Genomic DNA, 23,972 nt, shown 5'->3' with positions numbered 1-23,972 from the left:
CCTGGGCAGGTCACACCTGGATCATCAGGAGGGAGTTGTCAAACCAGCCTGGAGCGTATGTTTAGAGGAAGGAATCGGATTGCTGAAGAAATATGAAACTATCCAGTGAACAAAAGATGAATTAACTGATGATGTTTTATATAGAGAAAGAAGAAGATTCGGGGCATGTCCTGTAGTTATTTTCAAGTGCCTATGAAAGCAGAGGAAATGTGTTTTGTCATCCTGAGGAAATAGACTAAAACCAGCAGGTGAAACCTCCATGAAGGAAGACTTTGTCTGATTATAAAGAACTTTCTAGCAGTCACAGCTGTTCAAAGAAAGAGCTGCTATGGGAGGTGGTGAGCATTCCATCTCTGGAAACTTAAATATAGATCATTGGGGACTGAAAAGGAGACTCAGCACTGGAAGTGTATTTGTACTAACAAGAAAAAAGACCCCTGCGCTTCTTCCTTAGCAGTTAATGAGGCTGTGCTGGTCCCTCTTCGTTTGCCTGCCCACATCCATCCTCCGTCCTGCTCTGTCCTGGAAAGCCAGCCTCAGTGGATGACATCATCTGGCTCCCAGGATCTCTGGAGCTCGTTCACACTTGGCCACTGCACAGTTCAGAGAAGTGACCAGGGGCGGGGGCGGGGTGGGGAGAGTGAACAGGCTGTCCCTGTGGAGCCGAAGGGTTCTGGCAGTTCTTACATCTCTCCCCTCAGCCTGCAAGGTGGCCTCTTGCCTTTGGCTCCAGCATTCCGAGAGTGCCCTCAGAGCACCCGCCCTCCCGCGGCCCCTGCTCCTTAGGGCCCAGGGATGCTGATGGCTTCTCACCGCGGCCAGTCACGCAATACATCCACACCCTCAGCGGGCTCTCGGAACTCCTGTGCATTTTTAAGAGTTCCTCGCATCAAGAAGCAGAGGCTATTTGCCCTCTCCCCTCAAACCAGGTCCAGCTGGGCCTGTTGTGTTGACCAACAGAAAGTAAGAGAAATCAGTGCGCAGGACCTCAAGGGCCTTAATCCACTCATTGCGGGGAACCGAGACGCAGGCGAGCTGTAAAGCAGCCTGGGCTGGAAGAGCCTGTAGAAAGAAGGCCAGCATCTCAGTCAAGCCCGGCTCCAGGCGCACCAGCCAGTTGACCCATCAGCTGGGAGCGGCACAGACCTGCAGAAGAACCACCCAGGCAACCCACAGAAAAATCATGCATGGTTGTTGTTCTAACCCCCAAATATGGGGAGTGCTTTGTTGCGCAATGAATAGATAGCTGAGCCAACTCTGGCCGTAACTATGTGATCCAGAATTATCTCCAAGCGTGCTGCCTGGTTCTCGCTGGGACCCTGACTGGTACAAAGTTCTGTGGAGGGACCCTGGCTGCAGACTGGGGACATTTCTCCACTCTCTCCACTTTGACCCTGTCAAGGTAAGGAAGGGCTCCTTTCTGGAGTCCCCTGGGCACTTCTTCCTACCAGGTAGAACTAGAGCGCAGCCCTTGTGGGTCAGACCCTTCTCGAGCGGCAGAGTCAGGAAGGTGGCCAAGCCAATATCTTATTTTCCTACCTTGCTGAACTATGAAAACGGCTTTAAAAAGAGAGCCAAAAAAGTGGAGAGCATGATTTTAGACCTCGCTTAGAAGGAAGGCCTCTAACTTCTCTTCTGACCTAATTTCAAAAACTGTGGAAGTTCTAGTCTATGGGAATAAGTGGAAACAATTTGGGCCTCGACATAAAACACAAGACAGAAAATATTCTCCCCATGTTTCTGCTCCTATAGTTACAGCAACTGATTTTCACGATTATTACCTATGGAGAGTAAACAAACAAACAAACAAACAACAACATTCTGTCTTTTTGAATCTTTCCTAGTAATTCCTTTTTAAAAGTATTAGGAAAATACTTAAAATGACAGTAATGTAAATTATATAAATGTAAAGGATGTAAATTATACAATTATATAAATGCAAAAAGCAGTGTTTTCCTCTTCACTCTCCCCCTCCCCAGAGATAAAGAATATTAACAGTTTGGTATGTATTTTTCCTGACTTTGGCCCACACCAATGTTGCATTTTCATTTTTTTTTCATGTCATAGTGGTGATATGAATGGTTCTAAGGCAAAGACTCATTTTATAACAAAGAAGCATTATAAATGAGGAGGCTTGGTTGTTTTAATACCTTGAGAATTACTTATATTCCAAATGAATATGACTAACTTTAAAGTTTTGGAGACAATAAATGCAACCAAAAGTAGAACTAGACCATTCATCATTGGATATTTCTTCATGATTTAGAGGTAGTTGCTAAGGGCATGATGACTACCCAGAAAAATCATGAGCACCCGTTGTGGGGAAAAAAGATTCTAATTAACTTTCTGATTGTGTGTATTCCATGTTTACTACACTTGGTGTGCATCAAAATTTCCACTTTTGATCAAAATGCTGATCCAGACTACGGATCCTTCTGGAATGCTACCTACAGATCTATACAAGATGACGAGTGCCTTAGAGTCTAGATCACAGTGACTCCAAAACAGTTATCTGCTCGGGAGGAGAAAATAAGCAGCATAGGTTAGGACGGGGTTTCTCAAATTTCTCAGCATCCACACCCTTAGTGCCCTGGGCAAAACAACTGTTCATCATGGGACTGTCCTGTGTATTATAGAATGTTTACTAGCGTCCCTGGCCCCCATCCACTCGATGCTAGTTGTACCCCCTAGTTGTGACAAGCCGAAATGTCTTCAGACACTTTTGTCCCCAGGGAAGGAGATAAAATCACCCCTGGTTGAGAACCAGGGGGTTAGGAAAAAGGCTTTTCCAGTTGACTGAAGGCAATGGGAGTTTGTTCTGATGAAGGCAGAGTGGAGACTCCCTGATACCCTTTGAAGTAAAACCATGCAAGTGGCTTGTTATATTGCAGTCCCAAAGGCACTGACCCAATTCCTACTTCTTCGACTCCGTGGGCTCATAGGTAGCTGAACTGTGCCAGTGATAAGTTGGTATAAATACGACCAGGAAGGTGAAGTATTAAGCTATTGTCAAATTGGTGGAGTGTGTAATAGAATCGATAGAACTCCCATATGATCCAGCAATCCCCACTCTGGGTATATATCTGAAGGAAATGAAATCCATATCTCGAAGAAATATCTGTGTTCTATGTTCATTGCAGCATTCACAATAAACAAGATATGGAAATAACCTGAGTGCCCATCAATGGATAAAGAAAATGTGTGTGGGGGGGGTGTATAAAATTCAACCATAAAAAAAGAAGGAAATCGGGGTGCCTGGGTGGCTCAGTTGGTTAAGCGACTGCCTTCGGCTCAGGTCATGATCCTGGAGTCCCGGGATCGAGTCCCACATCGGGCTCCCTGCTCCGCAGGGAGTCTGCTTATCCCTCTGACCCTCCCCCCTCTCATGCTCTCTCTCAAATAAATAAATAAAATCTTAAAAAAAAAAAAAGAAGGAAATCCTGCCATTTGCAACAACATAGGTGAACCTGGAGGATGTTACGCTAAGTGAAAATAAGCCAGAGAAAGACAAATACAATATGATCTCACTTGTATATGGAATCTAAAAAAAAAAAAAAAAAAAAGAAAAAAAAAACCAAACCTAGAACTCATAGAAGCAGAGAGAAGAACGGTGGCTGCCAGGGTCCAGCAGGTGGGGGAAATGGGGAGAGGTTGAGCAAAGGTACAGACTTCCAGTTTTAAGAAGAAAAGTTTCTGGGGATTGAATGCTCAGTGTGGGCTGACTAGTTAACAATGTTGTATTGCATTGTGTATGTGAGTCGATCTTAAGCATTCTCACCATAAAAAGAAAACAGTAACTACGTGAGCAGATGGATGTGTTGATTAACTTAATCATGGTAATCATAACACAACGTATATTGTCACGTTGTACACTTTAAATATATACAACTTCACCTGTCACCTAGACCTCGATAAAGCTGGAAGAAAAGAAGTGATACCTGCTATTCTTCTTATCTTGTCCTCTGTATCTATGGCCAGTTTTTCTGCCACATCTTTTAGCTGCTCCACTTTTTCTAATGTCACCTTTGTCGGTCCTGTAGCGCTGGTCTTATGTTGAAGAACAGCATATTGGTTTTTCAGCTCTGCAAACGCCTGTAACAGAGCAACACCTTCCCATCACCAGAAAATATTTACAAAGCATGTACCCATGCATGATATTTGCCTGATACTGTTCATAAAAGGAGGAAGAGGAAAACCATGATCCAGTCAATATGCTTGAGTCACCCTGATATTTCCAGGCTTTTATTTGCATTTTTTTTTCTTTGCAGGCTGAAAAAATTCTCAGCTTTAGTTAATTAAAAATAAAATTGCTTTGTTATAAAGTAGCAATCATGATTCTGTGCGAAGGCAGTTATTTATGGGGCACCAATCGTTTGTCCTAAAAGACTTAAGGTGAGAGATACAGAGGACAGGAGGGACGCGATCCTGCCTGTGACAAACCTCTGGGTCAGCTGGGTGGGTCAGTGGCCAGTGCAGGGTGAAGGGCAGAGGGAGCCGTGAAGCTTTAGAAGCAAGGATGCGTACTTTGGCGGGCAAGAAGGTAAGAGAGCTGTGAGGCAGGAAGGGAAGTACACGTGTTAGCATGAAGAGCTCCCTCGGCATTCGAATGGAAACCTGGGGGGTCAGCCTGGGTGGCTGACAGTCTAGAATGTGGAACAGCTAGGTGAAGCCCAGGAAGGGAAATGGGGATAGGATGGACCAGAAGTACCTCTCCCAACCTCCCTTCCTTAGAAAATGTGCTCAGCTCCCAAGTCTGTGGGAAATTACCCAGCTATCAGGAATGAAAAGCAAGAGAATGGACCAATTGTAAAAACACTTTCACATTTTTCTTGTGTTTAAGTGACTCTATTAATGCAACCAACCAGAGATACCCTGCTGAGAAAATGAGTTGATAGTTTCTTTCACCAACCTAGATGAATAGGGTATTTTCCACAACTGTTTAATTAACTCACTCTGACTTTTTTAACTTGACCTATTCTCTTTGGCAGGTGACTTTCACTTCTTTGTTTTCATGATAGGTTATGTGATTGTATTAGAGTAAAGGGTAAATACACCCAAGATAGACCAATGGCACAAAGTGTGAACGTTTGGAAGAAAGGAAACATTTGACGAGGACACCGCTAGTAGTCCTAGGAGGAGGAGATTCGGGGAGGAAACACCCCATCCTAATTTGGTCAAAGGACTTCTGTCTTCCCTGGAGACAGTCCTCCACTACAGAAGAGGCTTCATGCCTGTCGGGATCACTACTACCACATGCCACTGAGCACGGTCCAGCACTAAGGGAACCGCTGATAAACGGCACAAGGAGCTGAGGTTAGAGGATTATCCTTCAAAGAGGCTCTGTCTCTCTGCTCTTGGTGGCACTGGTGGGGCTAATGACCTGCTCAAGGCCCCCAGCCTGGCGTTGGGCCAATGTGGCCTGAGCTGTCACACGGGTGGCTTGCTCTCGATTCCTTTGCAACTTGGTCTGCAGCCGGGAAAGCCCGTCCTCCAGCACTGACCGCTGCTTTGCTAAGTCCAGCTCATTCTTAGTGTCCTTGGCTTCATTTTCAGCCTGTTGTTGATTTAAAGAGCAGAGAGGAGAAGGTCTTTTTATGTAAAAACAACAAGAAAACAAATGATATAATTACCCCTCAGAAAATAAGCTAGGTGGGAAGGGAAAGTGAATCATTCCTTCAATTTTTTCGGTTCCATTGAAAACAACGTTGTAATAAATATTTCAGACATCTACATGGTTATAAAAGCAACTATGACATGTATCCATGCGCTCAGCGGCCAGTTTAAGAATAAAGCACCTCAGCTAAGGCTCTCCTCACACCCCCTCCCTCCCCATAAAGGTAACCACAATCCTGAATCTAATATTTGTCATTCCACATACTTCTACCCGCTTTTTCCTATATCCTATGTGGTCTAACATATGCAGTATTTTTTTTTTAACTTTATACAAATATATGCTACTTGAATTTTAATTCAAAATTATGCTTGTACAGTTCTTCCTGACGAATTTGCATAGCTCTTGTTTATTCAGTTTTAGCAATTTAAAGCATTGCATTGTTTGAACATACAATTTATATTTTTATTCTCCAGCTGATGCAGGTGGCTTCTCATTTTTCCTCCTTACAAACAATAAGGAACATCTTAATATTTGTTTCTTATTTCTGTGGCTCCATTTGTCCCATCTAGAAGTCAAATCTGACTAGTCATCTGTTATCTCTTATATCTTGTTCTTGGGTCATACTTTTATACCTTTTTTGATTCTTGTAAGCATAATGAACCTTCTGATTTTGTATTTCTACATCCAGTAACCGACATAATCCACAGTCTCTTGTCTACTCTTTCTGGTGCCTCTTGCTTGAGGCAATTTGTTCTTTTATGTGTTTTGAGAGACATTTTTGAGGCTTTTTAAGGTGCATTCCTTGGGAGGGGATTTCTGCTGGCCTCTGTCAGGCCTCTGAGGGCACTCTCAGCCCACAATCACTTTAAGTGACATTTTTTAGCTTGGGTTATCAGGGCCATACGGGTAGTGTGAATTCTAACCTCGAACTCGTGTAAGAGCCAGCTTACGGTTAACAATTCTTAGTGAAGACCTTCCTCCCCCACAGCAAGAGTCTTTACTGGCACTGCCCCTCCGTGTGTGTGTGTGTGTGTGTGTGTGGTTGTGTGCACACACATGCGTGCGGTGGGCATGCAGTAGTAGGTAGTAGTAGTTGAACACTTCACTGAGGATTTTGCCTTTCCATGCAGGGGTCATATTCTCTCCTTTGTTTTCTGTCTCTTATGCATGGCGAGCATTAAAGCCAACAGCTCTCCTACACCAGCGATTGGCGGACATCCTCTGCCTGCCATCAGGTTCATGCTTTATTACCTCTCTGAATTTGTACTTCCCCGTCACTGTTGGCCTCCGAAGATTTCCTCCATGTCTTATTAATTCAGCTATGTATTACAATTTTTAAAAAATATCCCAGCCAACATTTGGGTTTTTTTTCTACCAGGAGGGTTCCGTGAGAGCCCTGGTCTACCGTATTTGTAAAAAAAAAAAACAAAACCAAAAACCTTCTTGTGCCCTTGGACATGTTTTTTCTAGAGCACAAATCTACAGGCATTTTCTGTAAAGGACCAGACAGTAAATGTTTTATATTCCGTGGCCCATGAAGTCTCTGTTACAACCCTCAACTCTCTGCCACCGTGGCACAAAAGCAGCCACAGACAATACGTGGCTGGACTCCAATAAAACTTTGTGATTTTAGATTAAAAAGAAAACAAACAGTGCGCCCATTTGGCCCATGCGCTATATTTGGCCATCCCCGGGTCTAGCATATGTGCCTCGAAGGGGAAAACCTGGAGGCCTTCTTTGGTTTTTTTGCTACCCTGTATTTGAAACCTGTTCACATCTAAGCTTTTCATTTCCTGGTGCACTACTTCCTGTTCTCTCTCTTTCTGCTTTTCTTTTCAAAATGCGTCGTGCGTTTGGATCTATACAACCTGGCTGAAGAACAGAGACTGGCGAGCAGGCATTCTGTGGAGAAGGGGATGGGCTGGAGGATGGAGCCTTGGAGGAAGACACTGCACACGGCTTGGGACTAGGTCCTGTCCTGTCCGCCAACTGCCAGACTTCCTCTCCCGGATCCATGATGGGGGTTAAACCATGGCCGGGCTCCCACCGAGCTCCGGATGGAACACTTTCTTTCGGGTAAGATATCCTTTTAGTCCTAAGGTACTCTGATGAGATTTCATGCCAAACCTGGCAGTTACAAAAACCTGGCAACAACGAACTTTATTTCTTTGCCTTGTGAGCTTTAACGAGTCTATTACTTTCCCTGGAATCAGAAGGGATAAACTCCCACCTCAAATCTACCTTTAATTAGCTGTGTGACCTTAGGCAAGTCAGTTAACCTCCCTGAGCCTCAATTTCCTCATTTACAAGCTGGTGGTAGCACCTGCTTCATCCCCCAGGAGGGGTCGGCAATGATGAAGTGATGCCGTGGGAACTCTGTAGAACATCAATTAAACGTATCATAGCACCACCGTTTCATTTTATCCTACAATCAACCCATCAGGCAGGTCAGGCAAGCATGACATTGGCACACATCAACACCAGGCTGTCTCCACATTCAAAATCTTTTTCAGCTTAGTTTCCAAGAAGATAAATACCTGCAGTACATTCTTTTTAATTTTTGTTATCTCTGCCGTCAGCTGTGTGATGGTAGAATTTACCCGTCCTTGGGTGACTTGAACTCGTTGCAATTTATTCAGCGTTTTGTCAAGATTTAATAGAACATTTGCTGCTTTTCTAAGGTAGGATATTAACGTGTCAGATTAGATAAATACACAATTATTCATTTGTTTCACCTTGGGAGTCCATTCGACTCCACGAAAAGCTTGGCTGAATTATTTATAAAGTAAATTTAAATTGCTCTTAAGCAAGGCCAAGTGCGGTAATCTTTATTTTGAGAAATAGGTAGGTTGAAATGCCAATAACAACGCATATATATGCATATCAAGTAGATACAGATTTCGCCAGGTATGCAAATCAAAGATACAGGTCTTGTTTATTCTTAATTTGTCCTAACCAGAGAGACTTGAGGACCGTCACTGGCAAGCTTTGAACAAAATAACAATCCTCGGCCGATTCCAGTTCCCTAATTTCTCCCACTTCAGCCACACTCTAAATCCTCACCGGAGCAGGGGTGGGAGAGTGAAGGGGCCCCACAGACAGCAAAGAGAACTAAAAGTCCTCCGTTTCCAGGCTGTGTTTATTCAGATTTATTTAAGCTCCACTGACATTCTAGCTGCCAGGGGCCCCGTCAGAGGTTAAAATCACAAGCATTCCAACTGATTGTCTATTTTACAGAAATAAGCTCACCTCAAGTCGACACTCACCAGATACTTGGATCTGTGGGCTCAAAACCACCTTTGGAAGAATATACCAAGTGAGTGAACTCTCAGATAGACCTTTGCAGAAGCATCGTTTGAAATGCGTGTGGAAGAGCAAAACTAGCTAAACGGCAAAACATCCCCTGCCCCACGCAACCCTACTTCTCTTCCCAGTGGAGTCTCTCTCTCACTTTTTAAAAAGGCTATTTTTTTTAAAGAGCTGTTTTAGATTCATAGCAAAAAAGAGCAGAAGGTGCGGAGAGTTCCCTATACCCGCCGTGTCCACACACGCAGAGCCTCCCCAGTTATCAACCTCCCCGCCAGACTGGGACATTCGTTAGCCAACCTCCCCGCCAGAGGATGAGTCTACATCAACACATCAGAGACACCAAAGTCCAGAGTGTACATTAGGGTTCACTCTTGGTGGTGTTCACTTGGTGACTTGGGACAAATGTATAATGACATGTATTCATCATTCTAGAATCACACGGAGTATTTTTACTGCCCTAAAAGTTCTCTCTGCTCCACGTATTCATCCCTCCCCTCAACCCCCGGCAACTACTGATCTTTTTTACTGTCTCCACGGTTTTGCCTTTTCCAGAATATCCCATGGTTGAACCATATAATAAGTAGGCTTCCCTTTCTTTACTTCTTTCCCTACAGTTACAGAAGGGGTTCAGGAGGCTTCCCTTCTCATAACACCCCCCCATATCTTTGTATTTATTCTTTTTCCTTTAAATTTTCAATGTAACTGCTTTTAGAGTAATTTGGGAAAATACCTAAAAATAGAAGAAGAGGAAGAAGAAGAGAAGGAAGAGGAGAAGGAGGAGGAGGGAGAGGAGGAGGCAGCAACACACACAAAAAGAGAAAAAAACATATCAGAAAGGGAAAAATTTACCACTAATCTTTTTTTTTTTTTTTTTTTTTTTTTAAGATTTTATTTATTTATTTGAGACAGAGAGAATGAGATACAGAGAGCATGAGAGGGAGGAGGGTCAGAGGGAGAAGCAGACTCTCTGCCGAGCAGGGAGCCCGATGCGGGACTCGATCCAGGGACTCCAGGATCATGACCTGAGCCGAAGGCAGTCGCTTAACCAACTGAGCCACCCAGGCGCCCACCACTAATCTTTTTAAGATACCAGCATATTCTAGCATCTTTGTCCTACAAAATATTTTCTTTCCATGATGGAGATCCTCTTCTATATATAATCTGTTACTTTTTTTTTTTTTTAAAGCATTAACATTACGCTCGAAGAATCCCTGCATGTTATAAAGAATCCTTCCTCAGCATCATTTCTGACAGCTGTGTGATCTTACTGCAGTTACTTCGTCTTCCTGGTTGTAAGTATTAAACTGGAAGGGGTTGGGCCTACAGGGGAGTCTGGTGCACTTCATTTATACAAGTGGCTGGGGAGACGGCAAAGAAAGCTCAGGTCTCAACTGCTGGGCGTCCTGACGTGATGGTATTGCCACCATCCAACCGAGCCCACAACTCTGACCCGCAGCACACCATGCTCCTAAAAACACCAACATGCCTCTTCCCATTTGCTTGGCTAAGTCAACTAGGGCAAAAGGAAGCACGAGTTAATGAACTCTGTGTACCACATCTGTAGTTTTACTCCCGTGTTATTCCTAGGGCACTAGTGTTCATTTCTTTTACTCCTCACCATCATATCTTTTTAGTGTAGTCTTTTTTTTTTTTTAAAGAGCTTATTCATTTATTTGAGAGAGAGAGAGAGACCGAGAGAGCACAAAAGGGGTGAGGGTCAGAAGGAGAAGCAGACTTCCTGCTGAACAGGGAGCCTGATGTGGGACTCGATCCTGGGACCCTGGGATCATGACCTGAGCCGAAGGCAGACACTTAACTGACTGAGGCACCCAGGCTCCCCATTAGTATAGTCTTTCTTAAAAAAATTTAGATCTTCAAAGTACTGTCTATTATGGTACATTTAGGAAGTAGCAGACATAGGTCAGCAAGAAAGGGAAAAGACACCGATATTCCCACCACCTGTTAAGATATTGGCATACAGCTAGTATATGGCATTAATTGGTATAAAGAGTAACAGGTCACTGGAAAGGCATTCCAAGTCTATAGCAAATGGGAAACAAGCATTCCTGCCCCCTGCCTCCCAATCCCCCAGCTTCCTGAGGCTCCTGCAAATAGCTTAGCCCTCACCCTGGGCACTGAGCTACTGGAGGGTAATTTCATTCGAACATTTAATAGCTCCTCACCCAGATATTTTTCAGATGGCCTTTTAGGAATTGGCCTGGGCGAGCAAGATGAGAATATTAATACTGTACTTACTCAGCATCTTTTGCCTTCACCAAAACCTTTTGGGCTTCCTCTGCTGCTTTACGTAGCCTGTCCTCATCTGTTCCATAGTCCTCATAGAGCTGCATCAGCTTCCGTATTTTGTCAAGTTCATGGGTTAAATTCGGTGATGTCATTGGTAGGTGGATGTCAAGTACACAATTTGCAACCTTCTCTATGTCCTCTGGAGGCACGTTTTCCTCTTAAATAAGAAGGTGGTTTTAGGTCATTGTGTCTCCTTAGTAAACACTGTATCTTGTAAATACAACCACAACGAACTCTAAGTCATAAGTACGTGCAACTGATTATGTGTCCCTAGGACACCAGGATTAGACTGTCTACGTCCGTAGATTCTTCTTCATCCCTTCTCTCTGAAAGAAACACTGTTCGTGTAGTGTTGAATACAGGCTACACAAATGCTTGCTGGAAAACTGAAAAACTACAGACTTGGAATATTGTATATATTCTGCAAAATGTCCTCCTAAGAACCAGTTAAGTCAAAAAGCAATTAAAATGGTTAGATGCCTGTTACGAAGATTTGAATACAGTGAATGAGACACTGGGGAAGCGCCAGGTTTGGACTCAACAAAACTTGATTCTAATCCTCCGTGACATCAAAAGGCTCACAGTGGTTGCTCATCTGTGTAACGGGGCAACTCTACCTGATGCTACCACTCAAAGTCCTATTTTGAGAAGGGAACTTGACAATAGAGTGTAAAGTACCGGATGAATAACGTGTTATCAGGAAACTGTTAAATACACCCATGCCCTGCTTTTCAGGAAAATAAAATCGGCCTTCCTGAGAACTGAAGTGGAAGATGGACTGTTCCGGTCCGGGGTGCTAACACTCTGTGATCTCTGGCTCCTTACTGAGGCATAATGCTAAAGCCCGTGTGGGCAGTTGAAGTGCTGACCATCCAGTGGGGGAGTATAAGCCATTCCATATGAATACTGATCACATGAGAATAGAAATGATAAATAGAAGACGAAATGATATGGGATCCAGAGGGAGGAGAAAATATTTCAGGAAGAACCTCAAAAAGGCACCTAAACTGAGCCTGGAGAACAGCAGAGGTTATACCTGTGGAAATGTGGGGTGAAGGCAGGGGTAAAGGCATTCTAAACTGAGCGACCCACAGATGCCAAAGCTTGGGTGCAGCGTGAAGCAGTCCTCGGATCAGTGTTGGTGAGAGAGTTGAGTCTAAATGCGGGGGCGGGGGGTGCAAGTCCCAAAAGGCTGGGAGCAGAGCACAGGAGCCTCTAAATGTGAGGCCAAGGACCTTGGCTTCTTCTTCAGGAGGCGGTGGGCACCACAGACACCTTTTAGCATTTGACGGACATGACATGAGTATATATCCTTTGGTGATCATTTTCGCTCTAGCTGTCTTGTTTAAAATAAAAGGAGTATTTTACTTCCTGTCATGTTTTTGAAAAAAAAAGTAACAAGATTTTTTGTGAGTAAATCAAAATCATACTTGAAACAGAATGTACTGTTCTTGGAAGTTGACTTTTGAAAGAAATGGTATTTCATTTTATAAAAAGGGTTCTAATAAAAAGTGAATTTAATTTAGCCATATATTTGTCATTGAACATTTATTGGCATTTGTTATGAGATCATAAATTCAAAATTTTTCTGTGGGACTTTCAGGAGAAGTGACACATAACTTTGTTAATGGGGAATTCAGACCCCAAGGAAAATATTAATATGGTCAAGAAGAGTGGAGTAGTGTAGCCACCATACAATTTAATAATACTTTTATTTGGGCTTTATGGAAAGGATAGAGGAAAAGAAATTGGTGAGTGAAGGGTACTGCTTCCTGGTGACCAAGGATCTTGGGGCCCAGATCAGAGACGTTTCTTTTATAGAATAGGATTTTTCCCTTTGCCTAGTCTAATTTTTGTTGTAATAATGGACACAGTTTTTGTTGTTTTTTTTAACTCCTTGGGGTAATTAAACTTTATTATTAGAGATGTATTCAGCAGCAATGAGAAATGAGACCAGTAAGGGAATAGGCTCTATAACCCAGTGAATGAGGTGGAAAGCAGTAGAACTTGCCTTCTGAGCCATCGCTGGGGCCCAGAAGTGTATCACGCCATTTCGCACAACTGGTCTGGCGGTTTGGTTTTGGTTTGGTTTTGGTGCCTGAATTGACCTGTATCTGCAGAAATAGCTAAGGTGTTCCTTAATCCAACCAGTTCCTGGATCTGTGTCTAATCAATGCTAACTCACTGAAAATTGGCTTTTGAACAAACAAAACATCCAGTAGACAGATCCCACCTCATTCATTTTTACTGATTATTTTGGTCATTTTTATTGGTTATTTGTACTGTCTCATTTCGTTCTTATTTTGAAAATCAAGACTAGAACTGTTCATACAGTATCTAGAGATATGGAGGTGGAAAAAACAATTGGCCATAGGGGTCTCTTACAAATATTAAACAGGTTCACAAAGTGGTTGCAAAGATGGTAACAGACATCCCAATTGTCAGCTGATTCATGTGAGGAGTATTAAGTTACTGAATCTGGAAGACGGTGATGGAGAAGAAAGCCTCTTAAGATTAATTCCATATAATGTACCCAAGCTGCGTTATTTGCACAGAGTGAGTTTTCAGGTCAATTTCCAGCTGTACTATTTGATTTTTATCTTCAACTAATAATTCTCTGTAGTTTAAAATAAACTTCTAGGGCGCCTGGGTGGCTCAGTTGGTTAAGCGACTGCCTTCGGCTCAGGTCATGATCCTGGAGTCCCTGGATCGAGTCCCGCATCGGGCTCCCTGCTCGGCGGGGAGTCTGCTTCTCCCTCTGACCCTCCTCCCTCTCATGCTCTCTGTATCTCATTCTCTCTGTCTCAAATAAATAAATAAAATCTTTAAAAAAATAAAATAAAATAAAAAAAATAAAATAAAATAAAATAAAATAAACTTCTAAAAAAATAAAATCAGGGCGCCTGGGTGGCTCAGTTGGTTAAGCGACTGCCTTCGGCTCGGGTCATGATCCTGGAGTCCCGGGATCGAGTCCCGCGTCGGGCTCCCTGCTCGGCAGGGAGTCTGCCTCTCTCTCTGACCCTCCCCCCTCTCATGCTCTCTATCTCATTCTCTCTCTCAAATAAATAAATAAAATCTTTAAAAAAATAAAATGAAATCAAAGTGAACTTCTCCCATAATAGGGTACAATGAGGGATAATAACATCATAATTATAATAATAAGTGGATCAAATTGTACCTTTCGGCCAATCACAGAGAACCAATATGAAACTTGGAAAATAGTCCATAATAGTTAATAACCGATTTTAGATACCACCTCACTATAGTATTTGGTATACTAACCAAATCTGGCATGCCTTGATCTCACACAGTCTGTCAGCAGAGAAAATCATGGAATCATAACATTAGGAAATCTGATAGAATCATCATGTTAGACTTTTTTCTTAAAAAAACCACATAACTTTAAGCACCAAGTTCATTTGTTTGAAATTTTAACTAAATTCTAGGACTTTTTACTAAATTTATCTTATACGGATAGCCATATATACATATATATATATTTTGTACAGAGTTAATATTTGGGGATTATTTTCATTAAGAAATTTTAAATCAAGGGGTACATCATGTTTCTGATTTAGGCATTTCATGTCCACTTATGTAATTTGAAATTGGTTATGCTGTTTGAGTATACTTTAAAAAAAAAAGCAAAGAAAAAGAAACAAAACTAGTTCCAATGTATTTTTCTAATTACCTGACAAAAACATTTTCAGCTTTTTGATTAAAAGACTCATCTTCTCTTCTTCAGATTCACTTTGATTTTTCATATTCCTCAGTTTCTCACTTAGCTGTAAGGCATTGTTTTTGGAGACTTCTGCCAGTTTACTTACATTTTTGAGCTGTAATGAGAAAAAAATAACAATGAGGAAAAAACACAATGAGGCACATTGTGTGATGTTTAATTACTTAGCTGGACCAAATGAAACTCACTAAAAACAAAATAGGACTATAGAGAATTAAAAGATCATTTTCAGGGATTCATTTACGAGGTGATATTATTTGTTTTCATTATCATTTTTGCTTAATGTGAACTTATTTTGTGGTGCCTGGCTGGCTCAGTCGGTGCAGCAGGTGACTCTTGATCTCAGGGTTGTGAGTTTGAGCCCCATGTTGGGTGTAGAGATTACTTAAAAAATAAAATCTTTAAAAAAATAACGTGACTTTATCTCTTAAAACCATTATTAGTGATCAAAAGTATTATTTGAAAACAGTTTCGACCTAGTGCTAATGACTTTTCCTTATACAAATGTAAAACACAAATTCTGTTTTAATGAGACTTTAGCATTCCTAGCACATCAGCAAATTACTTGGGACTACGTAGAGTGGTCATTATGTTTAATAAGTTAAGAGCATTTTCTTTTATGTAAGTTAAAATAATTACTCTTCTTGACATTCCTCAAATTCAAATAATGTACTTTTTCTGAAAGCTAAAAAGAAAGCATTCCTCCTCTTAATGAACGAGTTTGAACTCGGAGCCAGCTACAAAGATAAATTCCAAACACCTCGTACACTTGCTGGAGCAATGATAGGTCTAAAACTTGCCCTCTAGACGTGCAAATTCTTAATTACGTGATTGGAGAAAAATTCATGGGCTTTTCTTGAGATTCTAACAAATTAGAGAAAGAGAAAGAAAAAAACCCAGAAAGCAATAGGGTAATATCACCCAGTTGAGCTGTCTGGAATAAATTAACTGTGACAGAAGTAGGGCTAATTAGGATCAAACACAATTAGGAAAAAAAAAAATCTCCCCTTATTGCCCCACAAAAGGAGCCAGCTTAATGTGAGCCATACGGATTTTGTGGAGAAGGATTTAATTGCACTCATTGGCAAACGATGAAACGAAAAAGAAATATTTACATGATTAAAAATATGTATCTTCATTTTTTTGGAGAGTTGTCCCTTAATTTTCTAGAACTTTGAAAACCTTAAAATGGTGAGCAGTTGCTGAGAGAGATCTTCAAAGTTCCCATGACAAAAAAATATAACTAGGTGAGGTGGTGGATGTTAACCAAACTTCTTGTGCTAATCATTTTGCAATATATACATCTACCAAATTATGTATGCCTGAAACTAATAAAATGTTCTATGTTAATTATATCTCTCCCAATTAAAAAAAGAATAAAATGGTTAGCAGTAAGTAAGAACACGTGGAAGTAAAATGAGAATTCCAGAAATAAATGCTCTGGACAGGAAAACACAAAATTATAGAGATGAAATCTGTGTTGATTAGTCAATGCTGTGTTCAGAGAGAAAGAGATTGCTAAATTACTTCACTCTTAAAACATCTCTCTGCAATCCATCCTCTGTCACCACTGGCTCCTGAGAATTCTCTCACAATCTTTTCTGGCACTCTTCCCCCCATCTAATCAAGAGGGAAATAGCACACCATTTTATCAACATGAAAAACCCCGCCCCCACCCTTTCCAGCTGTTCATTTACGTGCTGATGAAGCCAAATTCTGCTGGAACGTATGTCAGGGACTATCTTTTAAAAGTAAAAGCTTAACACAGGGCTTCTTTAAATGGTGTGAGGTTTCTGGTTTTTTTGAGAAGGGCCAGTAAGGTGTAATTGTTTGAAATTATGTTGAACAGGGCGCCTGGGTGGCTCAGTTGGTTAAGCGACTGCCTTTGGCTCAGGTCATGATCCTGGAGTCCCGGGATCGAGTCTCGCATCGGGCTCCCTGCTCGGCGGGGAGTCTGCTTCTCCCTCTGACTCTCTCTCTCTCTCATTCTCTCTCTCAAATAAATAAATCTTTAGGGCACCTGGGTGGCTCAGTTGGTTGAGCGACTGCCTTCGGCTCAGGTCATGATCCTGGAGTCCCGGGATCAAGTCCCGCATCAGGCTCCCTGCTCAGCGGGGAGCCTGCTTCTCCCTCTGACCCTCCCCCCTCTCATGTGCTCTCTCATTCTCTCTCTCTCAAATAAATAAATAAAATCTTTAAAAAAAAATAAATAAAATAAAATTATGTTGAACAATTCAGGATTGTTTTAACCACCGGGATGCAGGACTAGGATTTGTCTTTGTTATGTTCACCGCTGGCTCCCCAACATCTAGATAAATGTCTTGCACATAGTAGGCACTCAATGAATATTTGTTCAAAGAAGGAAGAATAACATACAAGTGAAAACTAGGTAGCAATGCAGAATTATGACTACGTAAATAAAAATTTTCAACATTCAGGATGTATAGGGATATCCACCAGCTGGGCTAATCAGAGGCTTGCCCCAGAACTTGGATTTGGGAGCATGTGGAGCAAGGGCTTGGGACCAGCTGGGGCTCAGGCTCATGCAGGAGGCTCAAGGAGGAAACTGCTGTTCTGTGTGTGTGCATGTGCATGCAAGCTCGTGTGTGCACGTGTGTGTGCTTGAGATATACACCGTATCTTAGCTGTGGTTCTCAGCCCATTCCCAAGCTTGACCTTCTATCCTCCTGTTGATTCTGAGACTGTTTTTTTCAGGAGTTGGTTTCTGTTGCTTACAAAGAGGAATGCTCCCTGCTATAATATTTAACATATATTTTTTGTGTGTAGATATATTTTCATTTAAATAATTTTTACTTAAATTCAATTAATTAACATATAATGTATTAATGGTTTCAGAGGTATAGGCCTGTGATTCATCAGTCTTATATAACACCTGGTGCTCGTATTATTGGTAAAGAAATTTAGCTTTTTAAGAGATTTTTCTTCTTCATCAAAGACTCTGTGTATATTGTCAAAAATGGAGCAAACTAGGGCACACATCATCATCTTGGCATACAAGATGAATTCAGTGTATTCACAGAATACCTAAAATTGTGTTCATCTTTTCCAGGTGAATATATAATGTATTCACACACACAAAAAACCCCTAAGGAAAACTAGGCAATTAAAAATTATTCTCACTTATCAACATGATCAGAAAAATAAATGAAAACATTTCAAGTTATTAGAGACTCAATCATCAGGTACTTAAATATTAAAACCACTGTCTCATGTCTAAAAACACAGGAAGGAGTACAAGACCTAAGGGTGTATTCCTATTAAAATATTTTCTAACATTAAATTTTAACATTAGAATTTGTATATTTAGTAGAATTTCAAATATACTCTTGAATTTATACAAATTAGTCTTTACTTTGAGAAATCTAAAGTTTTCAAACCCTTAAGGCTAATAGTCTCCCATTTCTATGTAGTGTTTGCTATAAAAGAAACATCTACATGAGTCTATGTCCTACAAACACAAACTTTGATTTCTTTCTCTTCTCTCTCTCTCTCCACACACACACACACACACACAAATATACATTTACACACATATATGTGATACATATATAATAGAAAATGTCAATATTCACATGTACTTCTAAATGTACATTTACATCCACATCTGTATTTTTAATCCTATGTTTCCAAGCATAAGAACACGTAATATCTAGAACCTGTCCTTTCGCCTCGAAGCTAAATGGCAGTTTTAAACATTTCAGACAGTTTGCTTTTTTCTTCCTATTGCTACAGCTTTATAAATAAAACAAGAGAAGACATATTTACCTGGAGCTTCCAACCCTGAACCTGGTCGCTCAAATTATGAATCACAAACTCTGCTTCCTGAGCTTGCTGGAGGGCATCGCTCGAGACGGGCAGGGGGCCACGACAGCTGAGGCCATCACAGGACGAGAGCACGCACGGCATGTCCCCTGGTTCTCCACACACCTCACAGGAGAAAGGATTCATGTTGAAAAGCAACGTGTGGGCAGAGTTTTGCTAATGCCATCCAGGTTCACTGAGGCAAAGCACTGCTCTATGCACGTGTGTTTCTTCAACAGTGGTTCATGCTTAGCGCAAGGATGCAGCCCCGTGAAATGTTTCCAGGTAACTAAATACCTGAATTTTTTGTTGTCAGCGTTGTGTCAATTGATGCCATTTTTATGCTTAAGAGTTTTTGGAGAAAACAGTCAAATATCTAGCATTTCTTGCGTGTTAATTTCATTTTTTAAATTTTTAAAAAAGATTTTATTTATTTATTTGACAGAGAGCGACACAGCGAGAGAGGGAACAGAAGCAGGGGGAGCTGGAGAGGGAGAAGTAGGCTTCTCCCTGAGCAGGGAGCCCGATGTGGGGCTCAACCCCAGGACCCTGGGATCATGACCTGAGTCAAAGGCAGACGCCTTTTTAAATAAAAATTACCTTTTATTTATAAGAAAGCAAGAGGAGTGAATGTCTATAATCTGTACCATTGTGGAAATAGCAAATTATATAAATAAATGTAAGATAATAAAATCAAGCCACAGTCTTACTCTGAATTTTCTCAAACTTTGACTTGGAAAATAAAAAAAATAAAATAGAAGTATATTTATATTATTTATATCTTAAATAATAGAGCATATCTATATATATTATGATATTTACACATTTATAAAGTATAAATAAAAAATTAAAATGCAAGGCAGGAAATATAATTGAAGAGATTTGTATACCAAGCAGAAGTCACAAATACTTTTACTACACCATCGTGAATATTTACCTTTTCGTTCAGTATTTGGATATCTGGTACTGTAATTTGCTTTAATTTTTCCAATGACAAGTTTTGTTTTGAGGTTAGGGTATCAAAGATGGTAAATAAGTCATTCCTGTTTTTTTTCAGAATTTTTTATGATAGAAGTGGTTTCGCTACTTTTCTTTTCAGCGGATGATGATCTCTGATAATGCTTCTTGATGTTCTCTGAGTAATCTACATTAATGCAAATTGAGGTAAGGTAAGTTTTGTGAGAACAAATGAAATTATATATTGGTTATCAAGACAATCATCCCACAGTGTGACCAATGTCTTGGTCTCAATGACCAAAACAAAAATTCACCATCCTCTTCGTTGAATTTACACTTAATGGGGAAGGATCGGATGGAGTGAAACAGATATCAATAGGTACAGAGCCTTGAGATTTAAGTCTGCAGAATGGGTTTGAGTGTTGGCTTTCCCCTTTGCTGTCTGCCTAAGTCCTTGAGCAAACCAGTTAATCTCTTAGATTGTGTTTGCTTCTCTGTAATTTGTGAGGACTAAGTGAAATAATACGAGAATGCTCTGTAAAGTGTTCCACAGGTGTATTAATTATGTATTCATTGGTATTAATGACGACTACCCATACGAACCCTAACGCGACACACCAGCCGAGTTTACCTAACTAGATGGAGCAGCAGGGGTTGACAAATTTGTTCTGGAAAGGGCCAGAGAATAAATGTTCTAGGCTTGCATGCCACGGCGGGTCCAGCACAGCTTCTCAACTCTGGAGAGTGAGAGCAGCTGCAAGCAATGTCAACGAACGGGTGAGTCTGTCTCCTAGTGAAACCCCTTTAAAAAAACCGGCTCCGGGTAAAAGTGGCGGGTAGACTATAGTGTGCTGACTTGTGATGTGGAGGCTGATGACAACAGGTCACAGTTGTGCAGCGCTTTCTCTGTGCCTGCCCCGCTCGTCAGTTTTCTTCCTGAATCTTCACAAAACACCGCGAGGTGCGTGTTAGTGTGATCACCCCCATTTTACAGGTGAGAAAATAAGGCTCTCCGGAGGTAAGTTATTTGCCTGAGGTCTCACGGACAGCAAGGGATCAAGACAAGATTTCAAGGCCGGGTTTGATTCTGGGAACTATGTTCTTCAGCACTGCTCTATATTTTCCATATTTTTAGTAAAATACAAAATCATGAAGGTAATATAGTTCATTTTACTGCAAATGATAGTGTTGCAGGACTTTCTTTTTTTTTTTTTTTTTAAAGATTTTTTATTTATTTATTTGAGAGAGCGAGAATGAGAGAGAGCACATGAGAGGGGGGAGGGTCAGAGGGAGAAGCAGACTCCCCGCCGAGCAGGGAGCCCGATGCGGGACTCGATCCTGGGACTCCAGGATCATGACCTGAGCCGGAGGCAGTCGCTTAACCGACTGAGCCACCCAGGCGCCCAGTGTTGCAGGACTTTCAACGGTAACTCCGTATTTTAGGAACCAGAGGCCCAGGGTCCTGATCTTTACTCCCTACGCAACCAGAAGTCGGGCATGAGACAACCACACCTTCCTATTGCTGGATGATTTTGGCCTTTATTTATCTGGCAAATTTTATCCTCATTTTGTGAAGTCCAAGTCAAATGTCACCTACTTCCCAGAGCCTTTCCCAGTAAACCCAGGAAGAATTCTGTCCCCGTGCTCGAGTTGGCAGTCCAAATCTTTCATGCCGTGAACCATTTTGAAGTGGCAACCTAGACAGCAGTGGTCGGATGTCCTTTTTCCGAGTGTCCCTCTTTGTTTCTTTGACTCTGAGGGGAGAGCCAAGGCGGGGACCTTTCTGGGCATCATTCCGCGGAGGGACAAGGTTTGGGAACATCATGGTCCCGGTCCAAAGCCAGTTACACAAGACCCCTTGCATGCTTTGGCATCAGGATAGTACCCTGGCTGTCAGTCAGTACCTGTTTAGTATCAGACAGTTAGCTGTATTCATTATTTTCAACAGATGCTACCCAAGCTCTGCACTGCTTAAAAAGTTGAAATATTCATGTACAAATAATACCTTAATGGGTGTGTTTTCAGTCCTAAAGTGCTCAGGCTCTGTGGCAATGAGCACAGGGTGCCGCGCTAATGGAATAAACGATGGATGGCAGCAACCTTTGTCCATCAACGGACCATCCAAGTGCATTTTCTCTCTTACCCATGATGCTTGCATTACGGGCGCGGAAGCGCAAATTGATTTCTCGCTGAAGATCTTCACGTAAGAGGTCTGCTTCATTCCCCATTCCTCCTATCCTTTCTTTCAGATCTGGAAACTCATGCACTTCTTTCAGTTGCACACTTAGCTGCATGATTTGTTCCCTGGAGGGAAAAGAGAGTAAATGTAGCGAAGCTTGTATTCCTGTTGATAAATCAGTGAAAAAAAAAAAACACACCAACATTGCCCTCGTGATCAGGCACCCTCATAATTAGAATGGATCCTTCTTCCTCGATGTTGTGTTTGACAGTTTATAGTTCTGTTTACGGTTCCTCTCTTTCTTGTTAATTCAGCTTCCTGGAACGTTTTAGCACTCACTTAAAATACAGTCCGCATACAAGGTCTAGTGGAAGAAAGGCTTTGAATCTTTCAATTTCAACTATTTAGACTCTTTCTGTCTCCCTTTGCTTTGGGTTTTCAAAAACACACATTCAGACACTGTTCATTTAAATCCATGAGATCCAACCTATATTCAGCTTTTAACACGGAAGTCCTCACCCAGCCTAGGGCAAAAACCAGTTCTTTACTGAGAATAAATCTGCCTGCAGCAAGGATCCTTCTAGAGCCACCTATACCGGGTCTTAACTTGTCATTCCCATGAGTGACGAGGAGGTTTCCTTGTTGGTGAGAGTACCCAGGCCTGGGCTGTGTTCATTCTCCTCACCTTCTTCTCCATGATGCCTATCTCTGTCCCGCTTCAATTTGCTGGGTTCAGCACCCACAGTGGGTTCAAGGAAATAATTAGTAATATCCTTCATGATAAGGAAATTCGGTGCAAATCGTGAAGAGTACAGTTGAGGAAAATTACAATATGAATCTATGGGACTCATTTATCTTGGCAGAAATGCAAAGCATTAACTAATGCTTCCTAGCATTTTCTACTCTAACTCTCCCTTCTAATCTACAGACTTTTCCTTCCGGCGCCAACTGTCAGGACCATAATTCATCAGATTAATAATAATAATAACAATGATAGTAATTGCTGTTATTATAATTGGTACTCTCGAAGCCCTACAATGCACCAGACACCATGCTCAGAGGCTTGTCTGAGTAATTCTCACAAGAAACCTATGAAATAGAGACTCGACCCCCCTTTTGGATGAAGAAACAGATGCTTGGAGAAGTTAAATAACCTGCCTAAGGCCATACAGCAATAAGTGGACTTCAGTCACGGAATCTGTACTCGTGATATCCTGGCTTCCTTGCCCTCCGCCTCCCCTTTCATTGGTAATTTACCCAGCAAACGTTTGTTATGTGACTGAACCAAGCCTGGAGAAGGTAGCCTCTGTCCTCAGGGGTCCCTCAGTAAGGCAATGACCCAGGAAGCACAGGGAAGGGGGAAGATGGAGAAGGAAGGACATGTCTTTTTCTGAGGAGGTCATGGAAGGTGTCAGAGAGGAGGTGGTGTTTTGGTGGTTGCTAAGGAGGAACAGGAGCTCAGTAGGTGGACCGGGAGGGGACAGGCATGCTGGTTTCTGGCAGAAGAGGCCCAGTACTCACTGCTTTCCTCATGGCTTCAGGCCTGGCCCTGGGACTACTGCTTCTCTTGCTGTCTTTCTGCTCTATCTGAGGTCCTGTGGTCTCTGTTTAGAGTGCCCACTGTGGACTGGCTCATTCTGCTTTCTTTCTGACAGGTCCACTTTGTTTGCCATATTCTAGAACCACAAACCCGTGGTCCATGGGCCAAAGCTCATTCTCAGACACATTTATTTGGCCTGTCCGGTGCTTTTTAAGAGCATTATTGGATTAGCTGGCTATATTTTATTTTATTTAATTAATTAATTAATTTATTTTAAAAGATTTTATTTATTCAGTTGACAGAGCTAGATACAGCGAGAGAGGGAACACAAGCAGGGGGAGCAGGAGAGGGAGAAGCAGGCTTCCCGCGGAGCTAGGAGCCCGATGCGGGGCTCGATCCCAGGACCCTGGGATCATGACCTGAGCCGAAGGCAGACGCTTAACGACTGAGCCACCCAGGCGCCCCAGCTGGCTATATTTTAAAGTGGGGACATTTCCATAAAAAT

At 41.8% G+C, this 23,972-nt stretch overlaps 1 protein-coding gene across 1 annotated transcript in view; it reads right to left on the bottom strand.

Annotated features, from left to right (window-relative positions):
* Positions 1-23,972, bottom strand: part of LAMB4 (laminin subunit beta 4) — a 102,492-nt gene that overhangs the window by 1,160 nt on the left and 77,360 nt on the right. Inside the window, 9 exon segments of the mRNA XM_021682940.2 lie at positions 3,939-4,092; positions 5,381-5,554; positions 8,152-8,290; positions 11,180-11,387; positions 14,922-15,066; positions 18,756-18,917; positions 19,729-19,845; positions 19,847-19,935; positions 21,892-22,052. Coding sequence (XP_021538615.2) covers positions 3,939-4,092; positions 5,381-5,554; positions 8,152-8,290; positions 11,180-11,387; positions 14,922-15,066; positions 18,756-18,917; positions 19,729-19,845; positions 19,847-19,935; positions 21,892-22,052 — 1,349 coding nt within the window.

This window comes from Neomonachus schauinslandi, chromosome 12, assembly GCF_002201575.2.
Source record: "Neomonachus schauinslandi chromosome 12, ASM220157v2, whole genome shotgun sequence".
Lineage (NCBI taxonomy): Eukaryota > Metazoa > Chordata > Mammalia > Carnivora > Phocidae > Neomonachus > Neomonachus schauinslandi.
This window is presented reverse-complemented; position numbering and strand designations above follow the sequence as displayed.